The sequence below is a fragment of the Nelusetta ayraudi genome, unplaced genomic scaffold (genome assembly GCF_046127955.1).
Source record: "Nelusetta ayraudi isolate G7.1 ecotype Tasmania unplaced genomic scaffold, CSIRO-AGI_Nayr_v1 ptg000011l, whole genome shotgun sequence".
NCBI classification, from domain to species: Eukaryota; Metazoa; Chordata; class Actinopteri; order Tetraodontiformes; family Monacanthidae; genus Nelusetta; species Nelusetta ayraudi.
In genome coordinates, this window is record NW_027466061.1 from 7813124 (window position 1) to 7831505 (window position 18382).

Sequence of the window (18382 nt, forward strand, 5' to 3'; positions counted from 1 at the left end):
TGGTGAGATGGCCCTTAGACGTGCTCTGGTGATGCACACAGAATCTAAAATGAAAAACAGATTCTGTTAATTTACAGACAGCTGGGACCCTCTCTCTGTTGTTCAAGCAAAAAATATTGTGTTAATGTCCACCTCCTATATGTTGTCCGACCATGTGCTCACACACACTGACCGGTGGGAGATTGTGTTCAGGGGCAGACAAGCTTGCAATCTGAGCGATGAACTCTACAATTGTCCAATGTTTGTATTGTGATTTTTCCTGTTATTACATTGGAGAAAAAAAAAGCTTTTTAGAGTAGAGGACTTTTCCCAAGTGTTTTACATGAAGATAATGGTGAAAATGGTAACATTTAGATTGTGTAGCGTGTCAGTCAGGACTGAAGCTTTACCGAGTCTACACTGCTAGGGTGGGTGTTACAAATGGATCATCAACAGTTAATAACGAGTACTAAACACGGCTATCGCTGTATAGGGTTACACCGTAAGGATTCGGCCATGTGATTGGTTCTGTGCATTTCAAACTGTGAATGCCGCGGTCGGATGTTGTGTCGCGATAGGTTTTCTTTCTTCTTCAGGATGCTGCGGCCACTTCCGGTTACATGACGACGACGCGACGGCGACGATACAAAAAGAGAGAAGGAAAACAGGAAAATACATTTCTTGGCGAGAACAGTGCAAACTTAATAAATAGCCTGATTGTTCGGAAATATTTCCTATGTGGCCGCGTCGTGGATGATCGGTTGCGAGGCGGTTTCCCTGGAAAATGCCCGGCCAGTGAAACATCTCGGATATTTGGAGTTTATTGTTCCTCGCCTTCTCCCCTGAAGCTAAGCTATTCCTGTGGTTGCCCTACCTAGCCCAGCTAGCTAGCTTTTAGCTAGCGGTGGATGCCAGCATAGTTTGTTCTCAGTTGCCAATCAGCAGAGCAGATAGAAACGAAAGCGCCACTAATCCGCTGGGTGTTGCAGCTGGGCTCTGCTAACCTCGCTAAGTTCGGTGACATTAGTTGGCGGAGCGGAGAATGGCTACGTCGGCGCTGTACGCCTGTACCAAGTGTAACCAGCGGTACCCCTTCGAGGAGCTGTCGCAGGGGCAGCAGCTCTGCAAGGTATGTTGGGGGAGATAAGAGTGCATGTGGGCTCGTGTATGTTGCCACAAGTGAAGATGCCCAACAATAGTCCCCACCACACATCCGAAAACAAGGCGTTGTGTTTTGGTTCCTTTGGTTAAGCAAGTTAGGCAGGTTCATGTTATGTAACATGCCTTTCGCGCTCCAGTCTGGGGAGGCTAGTCATGTTATGCTAACGTTATAACTGCTCTGCATGCATTTCCCCTTTTAAGTCGTCAGCTGTTACACGTTACATCAATTTTTCCTCAGATTTGGTTCACATTCTAGGCCAACGACGAAGTTTTGGCAGTTGTACAAACTTGCCAACTTGTTGCGCGGGACATACTTTTGTGTGCAAAGTGCAGAATTAGAGCCCATTGGCGACAACTTTTTTCAAACTGTTACATTTTTGCTGTAGTTTTCCATTACGTTTGAGCAACATAGGCTGCTATTTTTCAGCTGTCTGGTTGAAAAATAAAACCTCTAAATACAGAAAAGCGTTGCGTGTGTGTTTTTCTTTCTTTCTTTTTCTTTTCTTTTTTTTTAATGCCTAATGCACATTTTTTTCCTGCAGCTATTGTCCACTGACATTCCTTTGCTTTGTCTGCACAGGAGTGTCGCATTGCTCATCCAATAGTGAAATGCACATATTGCAGATCTGAGTTTCAACAGGAAAGGTAAGTTGTTTGCAGTGATTATCTCATGTGGCATTTATTCTCATAATTTCTTTCAAAAACAAACCCCCCTTTCTGTTGTTCACAGTAAAACTAATACTATCTGCAAGAAGTGTGCTCAGAATGTCAAACAGTTTGGAACAGTGAGTAAAAGCGCTTAAAAATGTTCAACTGACTGTTTTCATTTATATGAAATGTAGTTAAACTGTGTGTCGTTCTTTTGTCCATCTTACAGCCCAAACCCTGCCAATACTGTAATATCATCGCAGCGTTTATTGGTACAAAGTGCCAGCGCTGCACCAACTCAGAGAAGAAGTATGGACCCCCACAGACATGTGAGCAGTGCAAACAGCAGTGCGCCTTTGACCGTAAGGAGGAGGGCAGGAGAAAGGTAAGAATCCTGCTCAACAACAGCCTTATTTCGTCGACAGTCTAGTAACAGTGTCTCCTGTCTGCTGCGCAGGTTGATGGGAAGCTGCTGTGCTGGCTCTGCACTCTGTCCTACCGCCGTGTTCTGCAGAAGACCAAGGAGCAGAGAAAGGGCTTCGGCTCCTCCAACTCCTCATCGTTGAATGAGAAAGACCACCACTCCAGACCTCACCATCATCACCACCATCACCAACACAGACACAGCAGCTCTCACCACAAGTATGTCACATGTAGCTACGATCATTCATGTCACACTTTTTTGTTAAACCACTGTGGCTATAGAGAAATCGTTTTTGCTCTGTTCTGTGTCATCATGTTTTCATTAGTCCAGCCAATTTACAACTTATTTGTCCTTTTCAGGCTAAGTGGGAGCTTGAGTCCGGAGCAGGAGCAGGGACTGTGGAAGCAGAGGTTAGATGTCGGCCAACCTCCCAAGTGTCAATTTACTACTAAGCATCATTAATACATATTCACTTTGAGTTTCTATACCATTTGATTGTCCTTGCAGCCATAAATCGTCTTCAATCCAGAAGGAGACTCCAAAGAAGAAACCAAAACTGGAGATGAAGCCATCAAATGGGGACAGGTACAATAAGGATTGTTTCGTAGGTAAGAATGAAGTCTCCTACTTGTCCATCTTCAAGCTCTTTACTCTCACACATCAGTAGTTCCATCACCCAGTCGATGGATTCTGGAGGAACAGACAACTTCATTCTCATCAGCCAGCTGAAAGAGGAAGTGATGTCATTGAAACGGCTTCTGCAGCAAAGGGATCAAACAATTCTAGAGAAGGACCGAAAGGTAAAATCTCAGACGTCAATTAGGCAGAGTTGCACAGTTGGTTGTTTTTTTGTTTTTTTTTTTAAATTCAACGTTGTTGCTATGAATCCCCTCCCCAGTTAACAGAGCTCAAAGCTGACTTTCAGTACCAAGAATCCAATATGAGAGTGAAGATGAACCAAATGGAGAAATCACACAAAGATTCAATGGAGCAACAGCAAGTATGTTTCAATAGGATGTGTGGTTCCTGTTAAATATGTGTTTAAATAAAAAGAATCTCTGTCATGCTTTTGTGTAATAGAAAAGAGTAGACGGTAAGACATGTGCCAGCATTATTCATGGAGGAGTCACTTAATGCATCCCGTTGAGATTAGATTGGTCCATTGGTGAAGCTATGGGCTATTTCAATATAGAAAGAGCATTTTCAAATGGGGAAACAAGATGTTGGAAAACGATATGCTTAAGAACACTGGTGTAACCAAAGTGATGTAGTATCTAACAGTCCAACGTCTCCATCCACAGACCAAGAACAGAGAGCTGATGAAACAAGTGGCTGCCCTCTCCAAAGGCAAAAAGTTTGACCGGACAGGTAGTTCACTGCTGCTGCCCTAACAACGGGTCACCCAGTAGTGATGACACAGAATGGCTTCATCGTTTCAACACTGTGAAAGTCTCCCTCCTGTGTTTACTCACTTCCAACCTGTCAAGCCAGACACCATGTTGTACATGGAGACGGGTTGTAAATGTCGACATATTTTAGATATTTTACAGCAACTTTTTTCACAGGCTCCTTTGATGGGACTGTGGTAAGAGGACTCCTCTTTTTTTTTTTACACTGCCGGGCCAAAACAAAAAAAACATGGCATGAGTGTGTGGATAACATTCTGTTTACTCAGTGTTTCCACTTCATTTTTACAGATGTCATGCAATTTATTTATTTTATGCAGATGTTTTTCTTAACATTTTTTATTTCCTTACAGCAAACCTTGGGAGGCAATCCCATATTTTTGGGGTTTTCCTTTGACAACAATTACTTCTATTTTTCTAAATTGATTGTGAAAGATAAGGTCTCCCTCTTGGAGACCCTGTGCAACTTAATGTATGCAAAACTGGGAGGGGCGACCACTGAGACGCTGCTCTATAATAGAGGACTCTCAGTAACACTTCAAGAAACAACCAATGAACACTTTACAAGTCTGTCTGATATTTGCTGTTTCCCTTTAGTGGAACGATTGTATTACTGCATGAATTACTGCCAGACATCATTTGACATTGTGGTCAAACGTTTAACCCTCCCCTCTTCTGACTTTTTTTCTGTTTTTTTTTTTGTTTTTAAGAATTACTTGTAAATGTGTTACTGGGGTCAGCCATTGTATTTAAACTATTGCTTGTATCTGTTTTAGTGAGTGCAGTATGTGTATGGTGAGGCCAGTTATTATCAACATGCCTGTAGAAGATGCTTTTTAAACGAACACACCTTTCACCTTGCATAACTGGGCTGGTTTCATACTGTGGCATCCAGGATGACTTTTGTACTTTTTCCAAATCAAGTGTTTTAAAACTATTAAAACTGGCGCTAAAATGTAATTGTGAGTTTCTCTGTTTTTTCAACATCTAGATTCGCCCTTCGAAACATAGGTGTTTGGTACCTTTACAGTTGATACTGCCGAGTTTACATTGAGATAATAAATAGATCCAAATAGAGCTGCTATGAGTGATTGCCAAATTTTAAGACCCTTTGTGTTAGTGTTAATATCAATAAACACATGGATCGAAGAATGAAGTAAAATAAAATTCAATTTCAGTTTTAAGATGTTGAAAAGCTGTTGTTTTTTTTCTCCCGTCAATGCAGTTACAAATCAGTTGATCATGCTTAATTTTGTTATGTAAATTTTTTTTGGTTAGAAATAAAAACTGTGGAATATATTTCCAGCAATTAGAAACAATGGGGGGAAAGCAAATTGAAGGATATGGAACTGAAAAGTCAACCCTGAGTGCTGCAGGAAGCGGGTATAGAAAATGGATGGATGGATGTTGTATCTTCAGCGTACATAAGCGTAAATGGCTAAAGATCACTACTTTACAGGAAGTCCCCGAACGCCTCTTTGTATGTTCATCCGGGTCATGACGAGTCAGGCTCGCCGACTAGCTTTAGCATTCGGTGATTTGCACTCCGACGTACGTAAATAAAAACATCTGCATTGAACCTGATATATTTTAATATCGCATTGAATTTGTATTGTAAATTTTCTTTAACCCCCACAACGCTACTACATTCATACTTAAAAGAGATGCTAAAATAAATCTCAGTTTGGATGTCTTGTTTATGTATATGTTGGCTAACTTTTTTGACCAAACTGGGAATGAACTGCTTATAAAACCAGCTTTATTTTTTGTGGCTTCAATCGACTGGCTTTAATCTGAAGCCTCCAAAATCTCTAGTCCAGAAAGGTAAGATGTTTTCCTCTAAAGCCGTCCTGCTGTTTTGTTTATATTGTGAACTATGTATGCTAGCTAAGTGGAAGCAACGAGCTAAGGCTTGTACGATAGATTGTTCTATAAGAGCTTCGCTTCTAACGAGGAAGTCATGCAGTTTCAAATATGGTAACTCTTTTATTGATGGAAAAGTGAAAAGAACAGCTCTGTGTTCGTTAATTACGCAGCACACCGTACTGTCGGTTTAACAGTTTATTCTGAACTGCGTGGCTCAGAAATTGTGCGGGATGTCTTATTTACTGTCGAGGAAAATCCTGAAATATCGTAGTTTAAACCTGAAATTGTGTCTCTTTTAGGATGTCTGACTCTGACAGTGACGAAGACCAAGATCGCCCTTTCTCTATAGCTGGTTTCCTCTTTGGAAACATAAACGAAGATGGGCAGCTGGAGGATGACAGTGTTCTGGACAATGTGGGTGATCAAAAAGACCTTTTTTAGCAATCACTTACTATCCCATTTTGTACAGTTAGAAATATGTACACTCTTAATAGGAGAAAGTATGCACAAATACCTGTTCTATGGAATTATATATATATATATATATATATATATATGTATGTATATATATATATATATATATATATATATATATATATATATATATATATATATATATATATATATATATATATATATATATATATATATACATACCGTTTGATTTGTTGATATTCTCACCAGGAGTCCAAAAAGCACTTGGCTGGCCTTGGAACTTTGGGTCTTGGGTCCCTCATTACAGAGATTACAGCCAATGAGGAGGATAGCTCAGAAGATATCAAAGATTCCACCAGAGTGGATGCAGAAGGTTTGGTTCATTAAACCTCTTGTCCAACACTACATATTTAAAAACAACAACAAAAAAACTATGCTTGCCTGTTTTGCCAGTATGTGGATTGGTGTGCCATTTATAATATCTTATCTAGGTTGGGTGAAGAGCACTGAAGATGCAGTTGATTATTCTGACATCAGTGAGGTTGCTGAGGATGAGACAAAGAAGTACCGTCAGGCCATGGGTTCTTTGCAGCCCAGCAGGAAAACAGGTAATATTCTGCTACTTATCAGAACACATTAAAAATCAAATATTTATGTTTATATTACACACATCTTCTGTTGAATGCAGTTATATATATATATATATATATATATATATATATATATATATATATATATATATACATATTTCTGAATTGTGTTTCTTTATTCTGCCTCTTTACTATTCTTTGCATCTCAGATGATGAGGATGACTATGACGCAGACTGTGAGGATATTGATTCAAAGCTTATGCCTCCACCGCCTCCACCAACTGTTTCTACATCTGGTAAGAAAGAGGAACCAACCCCTCCAAGTACAAATGGTAAGGATAAGCTTGCATCAGATCATCATTGACAGACACTCAGAATAAAGACATACTATATCACACAGACAAGTAGAGCTTTGATATTTATTTATTACCGTGATTTGCCCCCGTTTCTCTCCGTAGCCTCCGAAGAGGGTGATGGCATCATTCTACCCTCTATAATTGCACCATCCTCTACGGCTGACAAGGTCGACTTCAGCAGCTCCTCTGACTCTGAGTCAGAAACTGACCGTCCTTGCCAGGACTTAGAATCTGGAGGAACCCCAGATCAGCTGAACCTTCCTCTCGCTGGCATCATGCAGAAAGATGCTGCCAAGGCACTGCCAGACGTCACGGAGCTCTTCCCGGAGTTCAGACCTGGAAGGGTAAATCTTATTTGCTGGCATTTTCCTGATCTTAAAAAGACATCATTATAACATTAAAAAAGTGCTAAATGTTGTTTTATTTTATTTATCAATTATGTTGGTTTGGTTTTGACCAGCCGCCTTAGAATATACATGTTACCTGACATCCAGTCATGTTGTTACAGGTTCTTAGGTTCTTGCGGCTCTTTGGTCCTGGAAAGAACATGCCGTCGGTTTGGAGGAGTGCCCGCAGGAAAAAGAAGCGCAAACACAGAGAACCTCATCCTGGGACACCCCCACCAGAAGGGGAATCATCAGAGCAATCGCCAGACAAGAAGTCAGGGTGGATTTATGAGTATGCACCACCTCCACCTCCAGAGCAGTGCCTCTCTGATGATGAGGTAAGTGCTGTATTGTCATGGGGTGGAATAATCTCATGTATCTCATGCAATATATATATTTTTTTTGCTTAATCTGCTTTGCCTGCTGTCATTTGTCCAGATTACCATGATGGCGCCGATAGAATCAAAGTTCTCACAAACATGCGGCGAGGGGGACAAGGAGACGGAGACTCGGCCTAAAGTAGCAGAATGGAGATATGGTCCAGCTCAGCTCTGGTACGACATGCTCTGTGTCCCAGAGGACGGCAGCAACTTCAATTATGGCTTTAAACTCAAGGAGAAGCAACCCAGTGAGCCTGAGCAGCCGGAGAAAGTCAATGAAATAACGGAGGCACCACACCAGGTATGCAGGGTATCTGGGTTAATAGATAAACAATGATATTTTTTTCTGTTTCTGTAGCTAATGATGTGTGCACTCTAGTCTCCAATGCAGGACATCGCCGATGGCCCTATTAATGACGAGGAAGACAACGATGAAGAAGGCAGAGGCAGCAAGACATCTCTTGAGAATGAGGTCTTCCTGATGGTCACTCAGTTACAATGGGAAGACGATATAATCTGGAATGGAGAGGAAGTGAAACACAAGGGCACCAAGACCCAGAGAGCCAGCCTGGCAGGGTGGCTTCCTACTAGCATGACCCGAAATGCCAACGCTTATAACGTTCAGCAGGGTAAGACAGCAGGAAGTAATAGCCCAGTTGTAAGAGTCTTTTTGTAGTTTTGTGATGTGATCAGGGTCCAACTGTGGGGCAGAAAATAACTGCCAGATTATTTCTTCTCGTTATAAGTAAAACAAATATTGTGCCTTGATAGATATTCATGTTTTGGCACATTTTTCAGGTCTGACTAGGAGCAATTCCCAATTGGTTCCACCAACTCCTCCACCCATGCCCAAAACCTCTTCCATCACAGGCTCTAAGCGGGATAAAAGCGGCCATGATAATCAAAGTGAGCCTACATTTTGTTTTTTTGTGTGCAACACATATTTACTTGATTATCTAATCTACTTTGCATTATACCTTTACTTGTTTATTTCCAGCCTCTCATGAAGAAGACTGTCCCTGGTTCTCAATTTTTCCCATCGACAATGAGGATCTGGTGTACGGACGCTGGGAAGACAACATCATCTGGGATGACCAGGAGATGGACCGTATGCTTGTCCCACCTGTCATGACGCTCGACCCGAATGATGAAAATATCATCCTGGGTACATTCAAAATTCTAATATCTTGCACTTTTTTCACAGTATTTGTGATTTTCTGAAAATTGTATGTATTTTGTATGTGGGATTAATGTTTATACTAGATATTACAAGGTTGGAAAATGTGAATTGCAAAATATGACTTCCTGATATTTGTTTTAAGTTATTTTACCGCCATCTATTGTAGAAATTCCTGATGAAAAAGAGGAAATGACATCAAACTCCCCATCAAAGGAGAATAAGAAAGAATCAGCGATCAAGAAGAGTCGCATCCTGCTGGGCAAGACTGGCGTGATAAAAGATGAACCGCAGCAGGTACGGCGCCTCATCAGAGCTGGAGTGTAACAAATGATAATGACAAGCAGCACATTTATTATTCAGTTAACTCACTATGTAAACACTATGATTACATTTAATTGAATAAATATAGACAGGACCATCATATTATTTATTTTTTTTTGCAGATTTGTAACTTAGATTTTTATTTTTTTTTCCAACAGAATATGTCTCAGCCTGAGGTGAAGGATCCGTGGAACCTTTCCAATGATGAGTTCTACTATCCAAAACAACAGGGTCTGAGGGGAACGTTTGGTGGCAACATCATTCAGGTAAATAAATGCTTGAAACATAACACCAGCAGGGGTCTATTATTCTGTTTATGTAACAACAGCTCTCTTAAAGATCCTGTGAAGTAAACACAGTGCTGTAAGCTGTGAAACAGAAGTCTTTATTTGCAGAATGTTGTGTAACCGTTGTGTTTGTCCTCTCAATAGCACTCCATTCCTGCTTTGGAGCTGCGGCAGCCCTTCTTCCCCACTCACATGGGACCTATGAAGCTGCGGCAGTTTCATCGGCCGACTCTGAAGAAGTACTCTTTTGGTGCTTTGGCTCAGCCAGGCCCCCATGCTGTGCAGCCACTGCTCAAGCACATCAAGAAGAAGGCCAAGGTAGAAGCCCTCTCAAAATGGCCCACGTTCGGTAAACCTTGTTGTTTTCTCCGGCAGCGCTGACAATTCTTCTGCTGCAGATGCGAGAGCAGGAGCGCCAGGCCTCGGGAGGAGGAGACATGTTCTTCATGCGAACCCCGCAAGACTTAACAGGCAAAGACGGAGATGTGATCCTGGCTGAGTACAGTGAGGAATACGCACCGCTCATCATGCAAGTCGGCATGGCCACCAAGATCAAAAACTACTACAAAAGGGTTAGTTTTGGGCTTCATTACCATGATACCGTTTTGATGCTGTTGTGAAAAAATGAGATTTGAGTTGAATCATTTTGAAATTTAAATGATAATGAAGAGCCTTTTGCTGAAACATTGGGCCCTTTTTTTAGAAACCGGGAAAGGACCCAGGAGCCCCAGATTGTAAATATGGAGAAACAGTTTATTGCCACACGTCGCCGTTCCTCGGTTCTCTGCACCCAGGTCAGCTGCTCCAGGTGAGTGCCGTCACAGTCCATGATCAACCATGCAAATTAAATGAACATGGAAAATGAAAGACGAGTCCATCATTTGACCTTTTCTCCTAGGCGTTTGAAAACAACCTTTTCCGGGCACCAATCTACCTGCACAAGATGCTGGAGACAGACTTTTTAGTTTTAAGGACGCGTCACGGCTACTACGTCCGAGAGATCGTCGACATGTTTGTCGTTGGTCAGGAGTGTCCCCTGTTTGAAGTTCCAGGGCCTAACTCCAAAAGAGCCAACACTCACATCAGAGACTTCCTGCAGGTACGATCACTCACTTTTCCTACAAACCTGCCCCCCCCATCACCTCCTTGCTGCAAAAGACTCAGCTGTCTCATACGTGCTATGCAGGTTTTCATCTACCGCCTGTTCTGGAAGAGCAAGGACCGGCCGCGGAGAATCCGCATGGAGGACATCAAGAAAGCATTCCCCTCTCACTCAGAGAGCAGCATCAGGAAACGTCTCAAACTCTGTGCAGACTTCAAACGTACAGGTAGACCAGGCGCATGTAACTCTCCCCTGCGCTGCTGCACCAGCACCATTCAGTCATCAATACTGCATGGGCTGCACTAACTAACCTCTACCCAGTTGTTCGTGTCAGGTCAAGTTTTAGGCATTGAGTGAAGGGAAGGCTACAGGAGATCAGCTGTGTGTGTGTGTTTATGTTTATGTGTATGTGTGTGTGTGTGTGTGTGCCGGCAACCTGAATTTACAGACATAAATCTGAGCAGGGAAAGAGCTATTAAAGTCCACAGTGGATTTATCCGTGAAGGTAAGATCTAGTCTAAGGACAGCAAGGATACAAATGTTTGTTTTGACATCTGCAAGTCTGATGTAAATGTGCCTATGAGGGGAAGGGGACAGGATTTTTGCCCGTTGGGCTGGTCTTTTTTTTCTTAATAGTTAGAAGTAGAGGTGCAGGCAAACTAACGGTGCGTTCATGTCAGGGATGGACTCAAACTGGTGGGTGCTGAAGCCCGACTTCAGGTTGCCCACGGAGGAGGAGATCAGGGCCATGGTCTCCCCAGAGCAGTGCTGTTCCTACTACAGCATGCTGGTGGCAGAGCAGAGGCTGAAGGTAATGGCGTTTTTCACTGCCAGCAAACAAGGCAGTCAGGTGGGGTACAAAGTCGATGTCTTGATACAAATGATTGTTTTCTAGGATGCTGGATATGGTGAGAAGTCCTTCTTTGCACCAGAGGAGGAGAATGAAGAGGACTTTCAAATGAAAATTGATGACGAGGTGGTTGTCACAGATTTACTTCATGATGCAGAAAATTATTTCAGGTTTTCATCCTTTTAAGTAACGCTTTTTAAATGTACTCCTCACCGGCGTTTTGATCACTAGGTGCGCACCGCTCCTTGGAACACGACGAGAGCCTTCATTTCTGCCATGAAGGGGAAATGCCTGTTGGAGGTTACGGGCGTGGCCGACCCTACGGGCTGTGGAGAAGGCTTCTCCTACGTCAAAGTGCCCAACAAGCCGACTCAGCAGAAGGTCGGATGAACTGAAACCAAAATCCGACAAACCCTGTTTCTTTTTCCGTTCAAACAAACTCTATGACACTTTTTTGACCCTCTTTCCATTTCCAGGATGACAAAGAGCCGCAGCCTGCTAAGAAGACGGTGACGGGGACGGACGCTGACCTGAGGAGGCTCTCACTTAAGAACGCTAAACAGCTGCTGCGCAAGTTCGGCGTCCCTGAGGAAGAGGTAGGATGGCAGTTTTAATAGCACTCAGTCAGACCGATTTCGCACATTGACTTGCTGTGATGGTGAAATTCACAAACACTGGTGATCCCGTGTAGATCAAGAAGCTCTCGCGATGGGAGGTGATCGACGTGGTGAGAACCATGTCCACGGAGCAGGCGCGTTCAGGGGAGGGGCCTATGAGCAAGTTCGCCAGAGGCTCTCGTTTCTCTGTTGCTGAACACCAGGAGCGCTACAAGGAAGAATGCCAGAGGATCTTTGACTTGCAGAATAAGTGAGGCCCCTTTTCTTTTTTTAAAGTAATTACTTTACTGGGTTCATAAAAGAGGTTTCTCCCCTGACACTTCCTCTCTTGCTCCCCGACCACAGGGTGTTGGAGTCTACTGAGGTGCTCTCCACAGACACGGACAGCAGCTCGGCAGAGGACAGCGACTTTGAGGAGATGGGGAAGAACATTGAAAACATGCTGCAGAACAAGAAGACCAGCTCGCAGCTGTCCCGCGAGAGGGAGGAGCAGGAGAGGAAGGAGCTGCAGAGGATGCTGATGGGGGAGGAGAGCGACCGCGACGCCAAGGGCCGCAAGGAGCGGCGGAAAGGCTTGTGTGAGTGTCGAGTGTCCAAGGTCGTGGTTTTAACCATTGGTTGGCCAAGTGATCTCAACACCTGACAGATGATACTCAGCAAATCACACTGATGTTTTGTATAACTAGTCATTAATCAAGCATCACTTTCAAATAGAACAAAACCATTTGGTCCCTAATACAGTTGCAGTAATAATGTTATTTACGTCTTTAACTCTACCTTCCTCCACCCTACAGCCAGCTCCTTGTCCACCAGCTCCCACAAGGACGACGACACATCCTCCGTCACCAGCCTGAATTCTTCGGCCACCGGGAGGCGTCTCAAGATCTACCGGACCTTCAGGGACGAAGACGGCAAGGAATACGTCCGCTGTGAGACTGTGCGCAAGGCCTCGGTCATCGACGCCTACACCAGGATCAGAACCACCAAGGACGATGAGTTCATGTCAGTCACTTCATTGACTTGTGTCCGCGTGGGATTAAACATCAGGCTGCATTTTACTATGTTGTTGTTGTTGTTAGAACCTGGCCACTGTCACTTCTGGCCCAGTCAATGTGAAACGTGTGTTTTTGCGGCTGCAGACGGAAGTTTGCCCTCTTCGATGAGCAGCACAGAGAGGAGATGAGGAAGGAGCGGCGGCGCATTCAGGAGCAGCTGAGGAGGCTGAAGAGAAATCAAGAGAAAGACAAAATCAAGGGACCACCTGAGAAGAAGGCCAAGAAGGTGAAAGAGAGACCCGACCTCAAGGTAAAAGTAAGCCTGCCGACTCACTACTACACTCCAGTTTTTACCGTTTATTTTTCATAAACCATAAAGTCTTGTTTTCTGACAGTAACGTTAACATTCGGTCTGCGATGAATTCTTGCCATGTTCCTCAACGCTTTCCTCTTTCCGCCAGCTAAAGTGTGGTGCATGTGGCGCCATTGGACACATGAGGACCAACAAGTTCTGCCCGCTGTACTATCAAACCAACGCCCCGCCCTCCAACCCAGTCGCCATGACTGAGGAGCAGGAGGAGGAGCTGGAGAAGACCGTCATCCACAATGACAATGAGGAGCTGATCAAAGTGGAGGGCACCAAGATCGTGCTGGGCAAGCAGCTGATTGAGAGGTACCACAACGCTGACCATCAACATTGACACTGAGCAGTGAGTCGGTTTCAACACAGTTTCAATCTTGCAGTGCTGACGAGGTTCGCAGAAAGTCTTTGGTGCTCAAGTTTCCCAAGCAGCAGCTCCCACCCAAGAAGAAGAGACGTGTGGGCAATGCTGTGCACTGTGACTACTTGAATGTAAGCATATCCCTTTTTTAACGCATTTTATTTAAATATATTTTCCCCGTGTGTGTTGATCTACAACTTTTCCCACCTTTTTTTCAGAAACCACACAAGGCCATCCACCGCAGACGCACTGACCCCATGGTGACGCTGTCCTCTGTGCTGGAGAGCATCATCAACGACATGCGAGACCACCCCAACGTAGGTTCTCGCTGCGAGGCTCACGCACTCAGCCGCCCGACTCGGCATTTCCACCATCCCTCCCACCCCGAGCGGCTGCCTCATCATGCCCCCTTTCTCCTGTGCAGACGTATCCCTTCCACACGCCCGTCAATGCCAAAGTTGTGAAGGACTATTATAAGATCATCACGCGTCCCATGGATCTGCAGACGCTGCGGGAAAACGTACGCAAGCGAATGTACCCGTCGCGGGAGGAGTTCCGTGAGGCTGTGGAAGTCATCGTTAAAAACAGTGCCACCTACAACGGTAAAACCCTGTTTTTTTTTGTTTTTTTTCTTCTTCACGTCACAGCACACGGCAAGCGACTCACTGTCTTACATCTGTTCCACCAGGTGCCAAACATCCAATAACCCAGGTGGCCCAGTCCATGCTGGACCTGTGTGATACCAAACTGAAAGAGGTCGGTGGGATTGTGGACATTTCACACGCGATTGATTGATTGATTGATTGATTGATTGATTGATTGATCCTGCCGTCGGTCACAGTCCACTTTAATTTAATGTTTGTGTGTGTGTGTGTGCAGAAGGAGGACAGGCTGGTGCGGCTGGAGAAGGCCATCAACCCCCTGCTGGATGACGACGACCAGGTGGCCTTCTCCTTCATCTTGGACAACATCGTCACACAGAAAATGATGGTAGTCCCTGATGTGAGTCACCCCACCTAAAACCTTCTTCTCACTGACTTTCATGTGCTTAAAGAGTTTATTGATGACCTTCTTGCTCCCATAAACATTCCAGTCATGGCCGTTTCACCATCCCGTCAACAAGAAGTTTGTGCCAGATTACTACAAAGTGATCGTAAACCCCATGGATCTGGAGAACGTCCGCAAGGTGGGAACCAGACGTGGCATCAGCTTTGAAACATGCGTCCGTCTGGAACGCAATGACGCTAACAGGAGATGTCCTCTGTGTGTATTTTTGCTGTTCAACAGAACATCTCCAAACACAAATACCAGAACCGCGAGGTCTTCCTCTCAGATGTCAGACTCATCCATGCCAACAGTATCAAGTACAACGGTAGCTACACTTCTTAGTGCTCTAATGACCTTTTTGGTTGGCCCTCCTTATAACTGAGAGATGTGCTCACGATCGCCGGTTAAGTAGAGATTTTAAAAGCTGAAATGTTCCTTGTCTCCCAAAGGCTCGGACAGTCCTTACACCAGCACAGCACTGGATATTGTCAACGTGTGCAATCAAACCTTGTCCGAGGTATGTTGCATTGTTGTCTTTGCTAAAGTGTTTACTAATGGTACAGCAAAATTCAACAAAATAAAATGACCTCATATTTACATTCACATCAGACTCTTCTTCTTCTCCAAGACTCCTTTCAGCCAAATTCTGTTAATAGTATTTTAAAGAGCAAAAAAAACATCATCAGTCTATTCATCTTTTTTTTTTGCCCGTCATCAGTATGATGAGCACCTGACCCAGTTGGAGAAGGACATCTCCACTGCTAAAGAAGCAGCTCTGGATGCTGCAGACCTGGAGTGTCTGGACCCAATGACACCTGGACCCTACACACCACAGGTAACAACCACATGGTTTATAGATGCTGTTAAAACAGGTAGTTAGATCTTTCCTACTATTCTCCTTCCCCTTCTTGTAGATGCCCCCCATGTCCCTTGGTGTTTCTCTGCTTCTCAGCTGCACTAACTCTCCTTTTCCAGACTGTCACAGTTCGTCCCTTCCAGTCCACTTTTCCTTACTGTAGTGTCTCCTTTCTTTCTCGCCCTGTCTGTCATCCGTCACTCCCTTGATCTCGCCCTGTCTCTCATGTCGCGCCGCTCTGTGCCGCGTTGGCCCAGCCTGCTGATCTGTTTGACAGCGGGCCGTCAGGGAGCCTGCCTAGAGAGACCAGCAGCCTTTTCTCTGAGGGACCTCTAGTGGTCGCTCCCGAGAAGAGAGGGGGGCAGGTACGGAGAGAGACAGAACCACATCATGCCACCTCTCTTCAAATGAACCTAAGCTTAGCCGCCTCCATTGCCCGACTGCTTACTGACAGATAGAATATTGTGAACTTGGAGCTTTTTTTGGTTTTATGTTTGTTTTCCTTCTCTTTGACATGTGTTGTCTTGTGTATCAGGGCCGCCACCTCAGGAGACCCGGGGAGGAAGACTCAGATGTGGACATCGAAGGCTTTGAGGAGGATGACGATGGCAAACCCAAGACTCCTGCTCCTGTAAGAATGACATAGAGTGGCTTGTTGAGTTGATATAAAGTAAAAACAGAACTGGCCACAAAATCCCTGTTCACGTTATTTTAATCTTCAATAACAATTATGCACAACCTTGTTTAATGATCCAGTTGCTCAGAAAGTTGCCAAGGAACTGGTTGTTCCTCAATTATGTCATTATTATTACAGTAGTGCATTTCTATTCACTGATACTTTTCCCTCCGAGGCCGAGGATGCAGACGGAGATCTGGAAGACGACGATGACGAGGAGGACATGCTGCTGCCTATTCGCAGGCGGGTGCACGAGCAGGAGGATGAAGAGGAGGAGGACGAGGAGGACCGAGGTTCCAACCGCCAGACCCAGTCCAGCGTGCTGTACCAGGACCTTCTCATGTCGGATGGAGAGGATGACGCCAGCGAAGAAGAGGGCGACAATCCTTTCTCCTGTAGGCACCACTGAAAAAGAATGCGGTACAAATTTAAACGAGTGAAACTACTGTTTGGCGCTGAAAGTGTTTTTCTCTGTCGTGTTTGTCAAGCCATACACCTGTCGGAGAGCGGCAGTGACTCCGACAGAGAGGTGGATGTGCGACCCGCCCCCCCACGGAGGGCTCAGGAGACGGCTCGTATGGGCATGGAGCAGGACGAGAGCATGATGTCGTACGAAGGCGACGGGCCGGACGGAGCTCACATGGAGGACAGCAACGTCAGGTAGCTGATCCAGAGAAAACTAGTGCAGAGAATCGGCCCTAAATGGATTTGGTTTAGTGGTTTAGTGGAAAGAGTGTAACATCGGGCTGGGGGTGTCACCACCTGGAGTTTTGGTCTGTTGATGGTGGCAGCCCTGCTTGATTGCACTGCAAAACTTACCTGCACACTGTAGGCGTGTCTCTGTCATGGAGCATCTCTCTTTTTATTAGAGTACAAGTACTTGGTGTGTATTTTTAAAAAGAAAACAAGCTCTGTCATATAAACTGTTTTTAAATTCATGTGTGTTTTTCATCCAAAGTAAAATCAGCAAGCAGCAGCATCATTTAAAGGAAGCTGGCTTTTTTAAATAAAATGTATTTGTTTTGTGTGTATATCTTCCAGTGACTTCATATTTACCCCAAAATTAATTGAATGCTGGATGGTTTTGCAAAATGCACTGTACTTCTATTGTGAGGTTCTTGATCAGAAAGCGCTTTTGTTTTATGCACACTACACAAAACAAAGTGGGTCCACATTTTAGTTCTTGCTCATTACATGTTTAGTTTACGATGAAGTATTGTAAACTTTCAATGTAAATAGGTGAAAGTCACCGCGGCCTGCTTTCTTATCTCGCCCAGTTACGGAAGCTACGAGGAGACGGAGAGCCGGAGCCAGATGCCGCCCTCCAGCATGGGGAACGGAGAAGAATATGGCATCAGTGAGGAGGAAGAGGAGGACGAAGAGGACGAAGCACGCAGGAGAGGCCCGGCCGTGCTCTCGCAGGTCCAGCTCAGCGAGGACGAGGAGAGCGAAGAGTTCCGCTCTATCGGGGGAGACAGCGACATGGACTCGGACAACTAGTTCAGCTGTCTTTCCTCAGCCCTGTGGAAGCAGTGTTAGTAATTCCACTCAAGGAAAAACTGAGAAACATCATTAGTCCAGTTTTCTTGTTTTTGTATATAAAACGATTCATGTTTATAGCTCTCTTCACTACCGACACAGTACATGTACATTTTACTTCACTTTTTTAAGATGTTTACGATTAATGTGCAACATTATTTTTGTATGACATGAAAGTGGTAAGCGTTGTTTAATGTCCCAAATAATGCAGCGACTGAGTAGCTTGTTTCTGACTAATTAAAAAAAGCAGATTCAACGTTTAATTGATTTTGTTTTTATTTCAAAGAGTTTTTCGGTTTTCTCCACATGAAACTGCAGTGTCTCCATACTACTAAATAAAAGGACACACCAGTGTTGAGTCCCCATTTATTTACACATGCTTCTTTTCAGAAATTACACATACTTGTGAGGTTACAGTGCTTTTGAACACTGGTGTGTGACATAACTGCATGGTTAGCAAAAACAAAACAAATGACGGTATCATGTAGCTCCAAACAAAAACAAAATAACAAGAAATCAACACAGTTGTGTAGCCTGTAAATATGTCAGAACAAGCAAA

General features: G+C 44.2%; 2 protein-coding genes across 10 annotated transcripts; both read left to right on the forward strand.

Moving 5' to 3' along the window:
* Positions 1–573: 573 nt before the first annotated feature.
* fam76b (family with sequence similarity 76 member B) lies at positions 574–4578 on the forward strand. 2 transcript variants are annotated; one of them, XM_076020435.1, is made up of 10 exons: positions 574–1108; positions 1721–1785; positions 1871–1925; positions 2018–2173; positions 2246–2430; positions 2572–2622; positions 2720–2797; positions 2880–3012; positions 3111–3212; positions 3514–4578. In XM_076020435.1, the coding sequence occupies exons 1-10, from the start codon at positions 1022–1024 to the stop codon at positions 3601–3603; spliced, it is 1002 nt and encodes a 333-aa protein (XP_075876550.1). In that variant the 5' UTR covers positions 574–1021; the 3' UTR covers positions 3604–4578. The 2 variants fall into 2 exon arrangements, with proteins under 2 accessions (XP_075876550.1, XP_075876549.1); XM_076020434.1 differs by having other exon boundaries at positions 577–1108; positions 2877–3012.
* Positions 4579–5104: 526 nt separating this feature from the next.
* taf1 (TAF1 RNA polymerase II, TATA box binding protein (TBP)-associated factor) lies at positions 5105–18176 on the forward strand. Of its 8 annotated transcripts, none has more exons than XM_076020420.1 (42): positions 5105–5442; positions 5784–5898; positions 6169–6292; positions 6411–6527; positions 6719–6841; positions 6968–7209; positions 7374–7589; positions 7690–7932; positions 8011–8260; positions 8430–8537; positions 8629–8796; positions 8978–9105; positions 9291–9398; positions 9564–9737; positions 9818–9991; positions 10123–10227; positions 10318–10518; positions 10606–10747; positions 10970–11026; positions 11202–11332; positions 11417–11497; positions 11603–11752; positions 11848–11967; positions 12063–12238; positions 12334–12566; positions 12783–12990; positions 13128–13299; positions 13445–13656; positions 13728–13836; positions 13924–14022; positions 14130–14307; positions 14394–14461; positions 14585–14707; positions 14799–14891; positions 14993–15077; positions 15202–15269; positions 15471–15587; positions 15866–15973; positions 16144–16239; positions 16460–16679; positions 16773–16944; positions 17562–18176. In XM_076020420.1, the coding sequence occupies exons 2-42, from the start codon at positions 5785–5787 to the stop codon at positions 17782–17784; spliced, it is 6036 nt and encodes a 2011-aa protein (XP_075876535.1). In that variant the 5' UTR covers positions 5105–5442; position 5784; the 3' UTR covers positions 17785–18176. The 8 variants fall into 8 exon arrangements, with proteins under 8 accessions (XP_075876535.1, XP_075876534.1, XP_075876533.1 ...); XM_076020419.1 differs by lacking the exon at positions 5105–5442 and adding an exon at positions 5513–5595 and having other exon boundaries at positions 13128–13293; XM_076020418.1 differs by lacking the exon at positions 5105–5442 and adding an exon at positions 5514–5595.
* The last annotated feature ends 206 nt before the right edge of the window (positions 18177–18382 follow it).

Coding starts and splice junctions, on each gene's coding strand:
- fam76b (XM_076020434.1), top strand. CDS start 1,022: ATGGCTACGTCGGCGCTGTACGCCTGTACCAAGTGTAACCAGCGGTAC. Junction 1,109..1,720: donor AGGGGCAGCAGCTCTGCAAG/GTATGTTGGGGG, acceptor TTGTCTGCACAG/GAGTGTCGCATTGCTCATCC. Junction 2,798..2,876: donor AAGCCATCAAATGGGGACAG/GTACAATAAGGA, acceptor CTCACACATCAG/TAGTTCCATCACCCAGTCGA.
- taf1 (XM_076020418.1), top strand. Junction 13,657..13,727: donor GGCAAGCAGCTGATTGAGAG/GTACCACAACGC, acceptor TCAATCTTGCAG/TGCTGACGAGGTTCGCAGAA. Junction 14,892..14,992: donor ATCTGGAGAACGTCCGCAAG/GTGGGAACCAGA, acceptor GCTGTTCAACAG/AACATCTCCAAACACAAATA.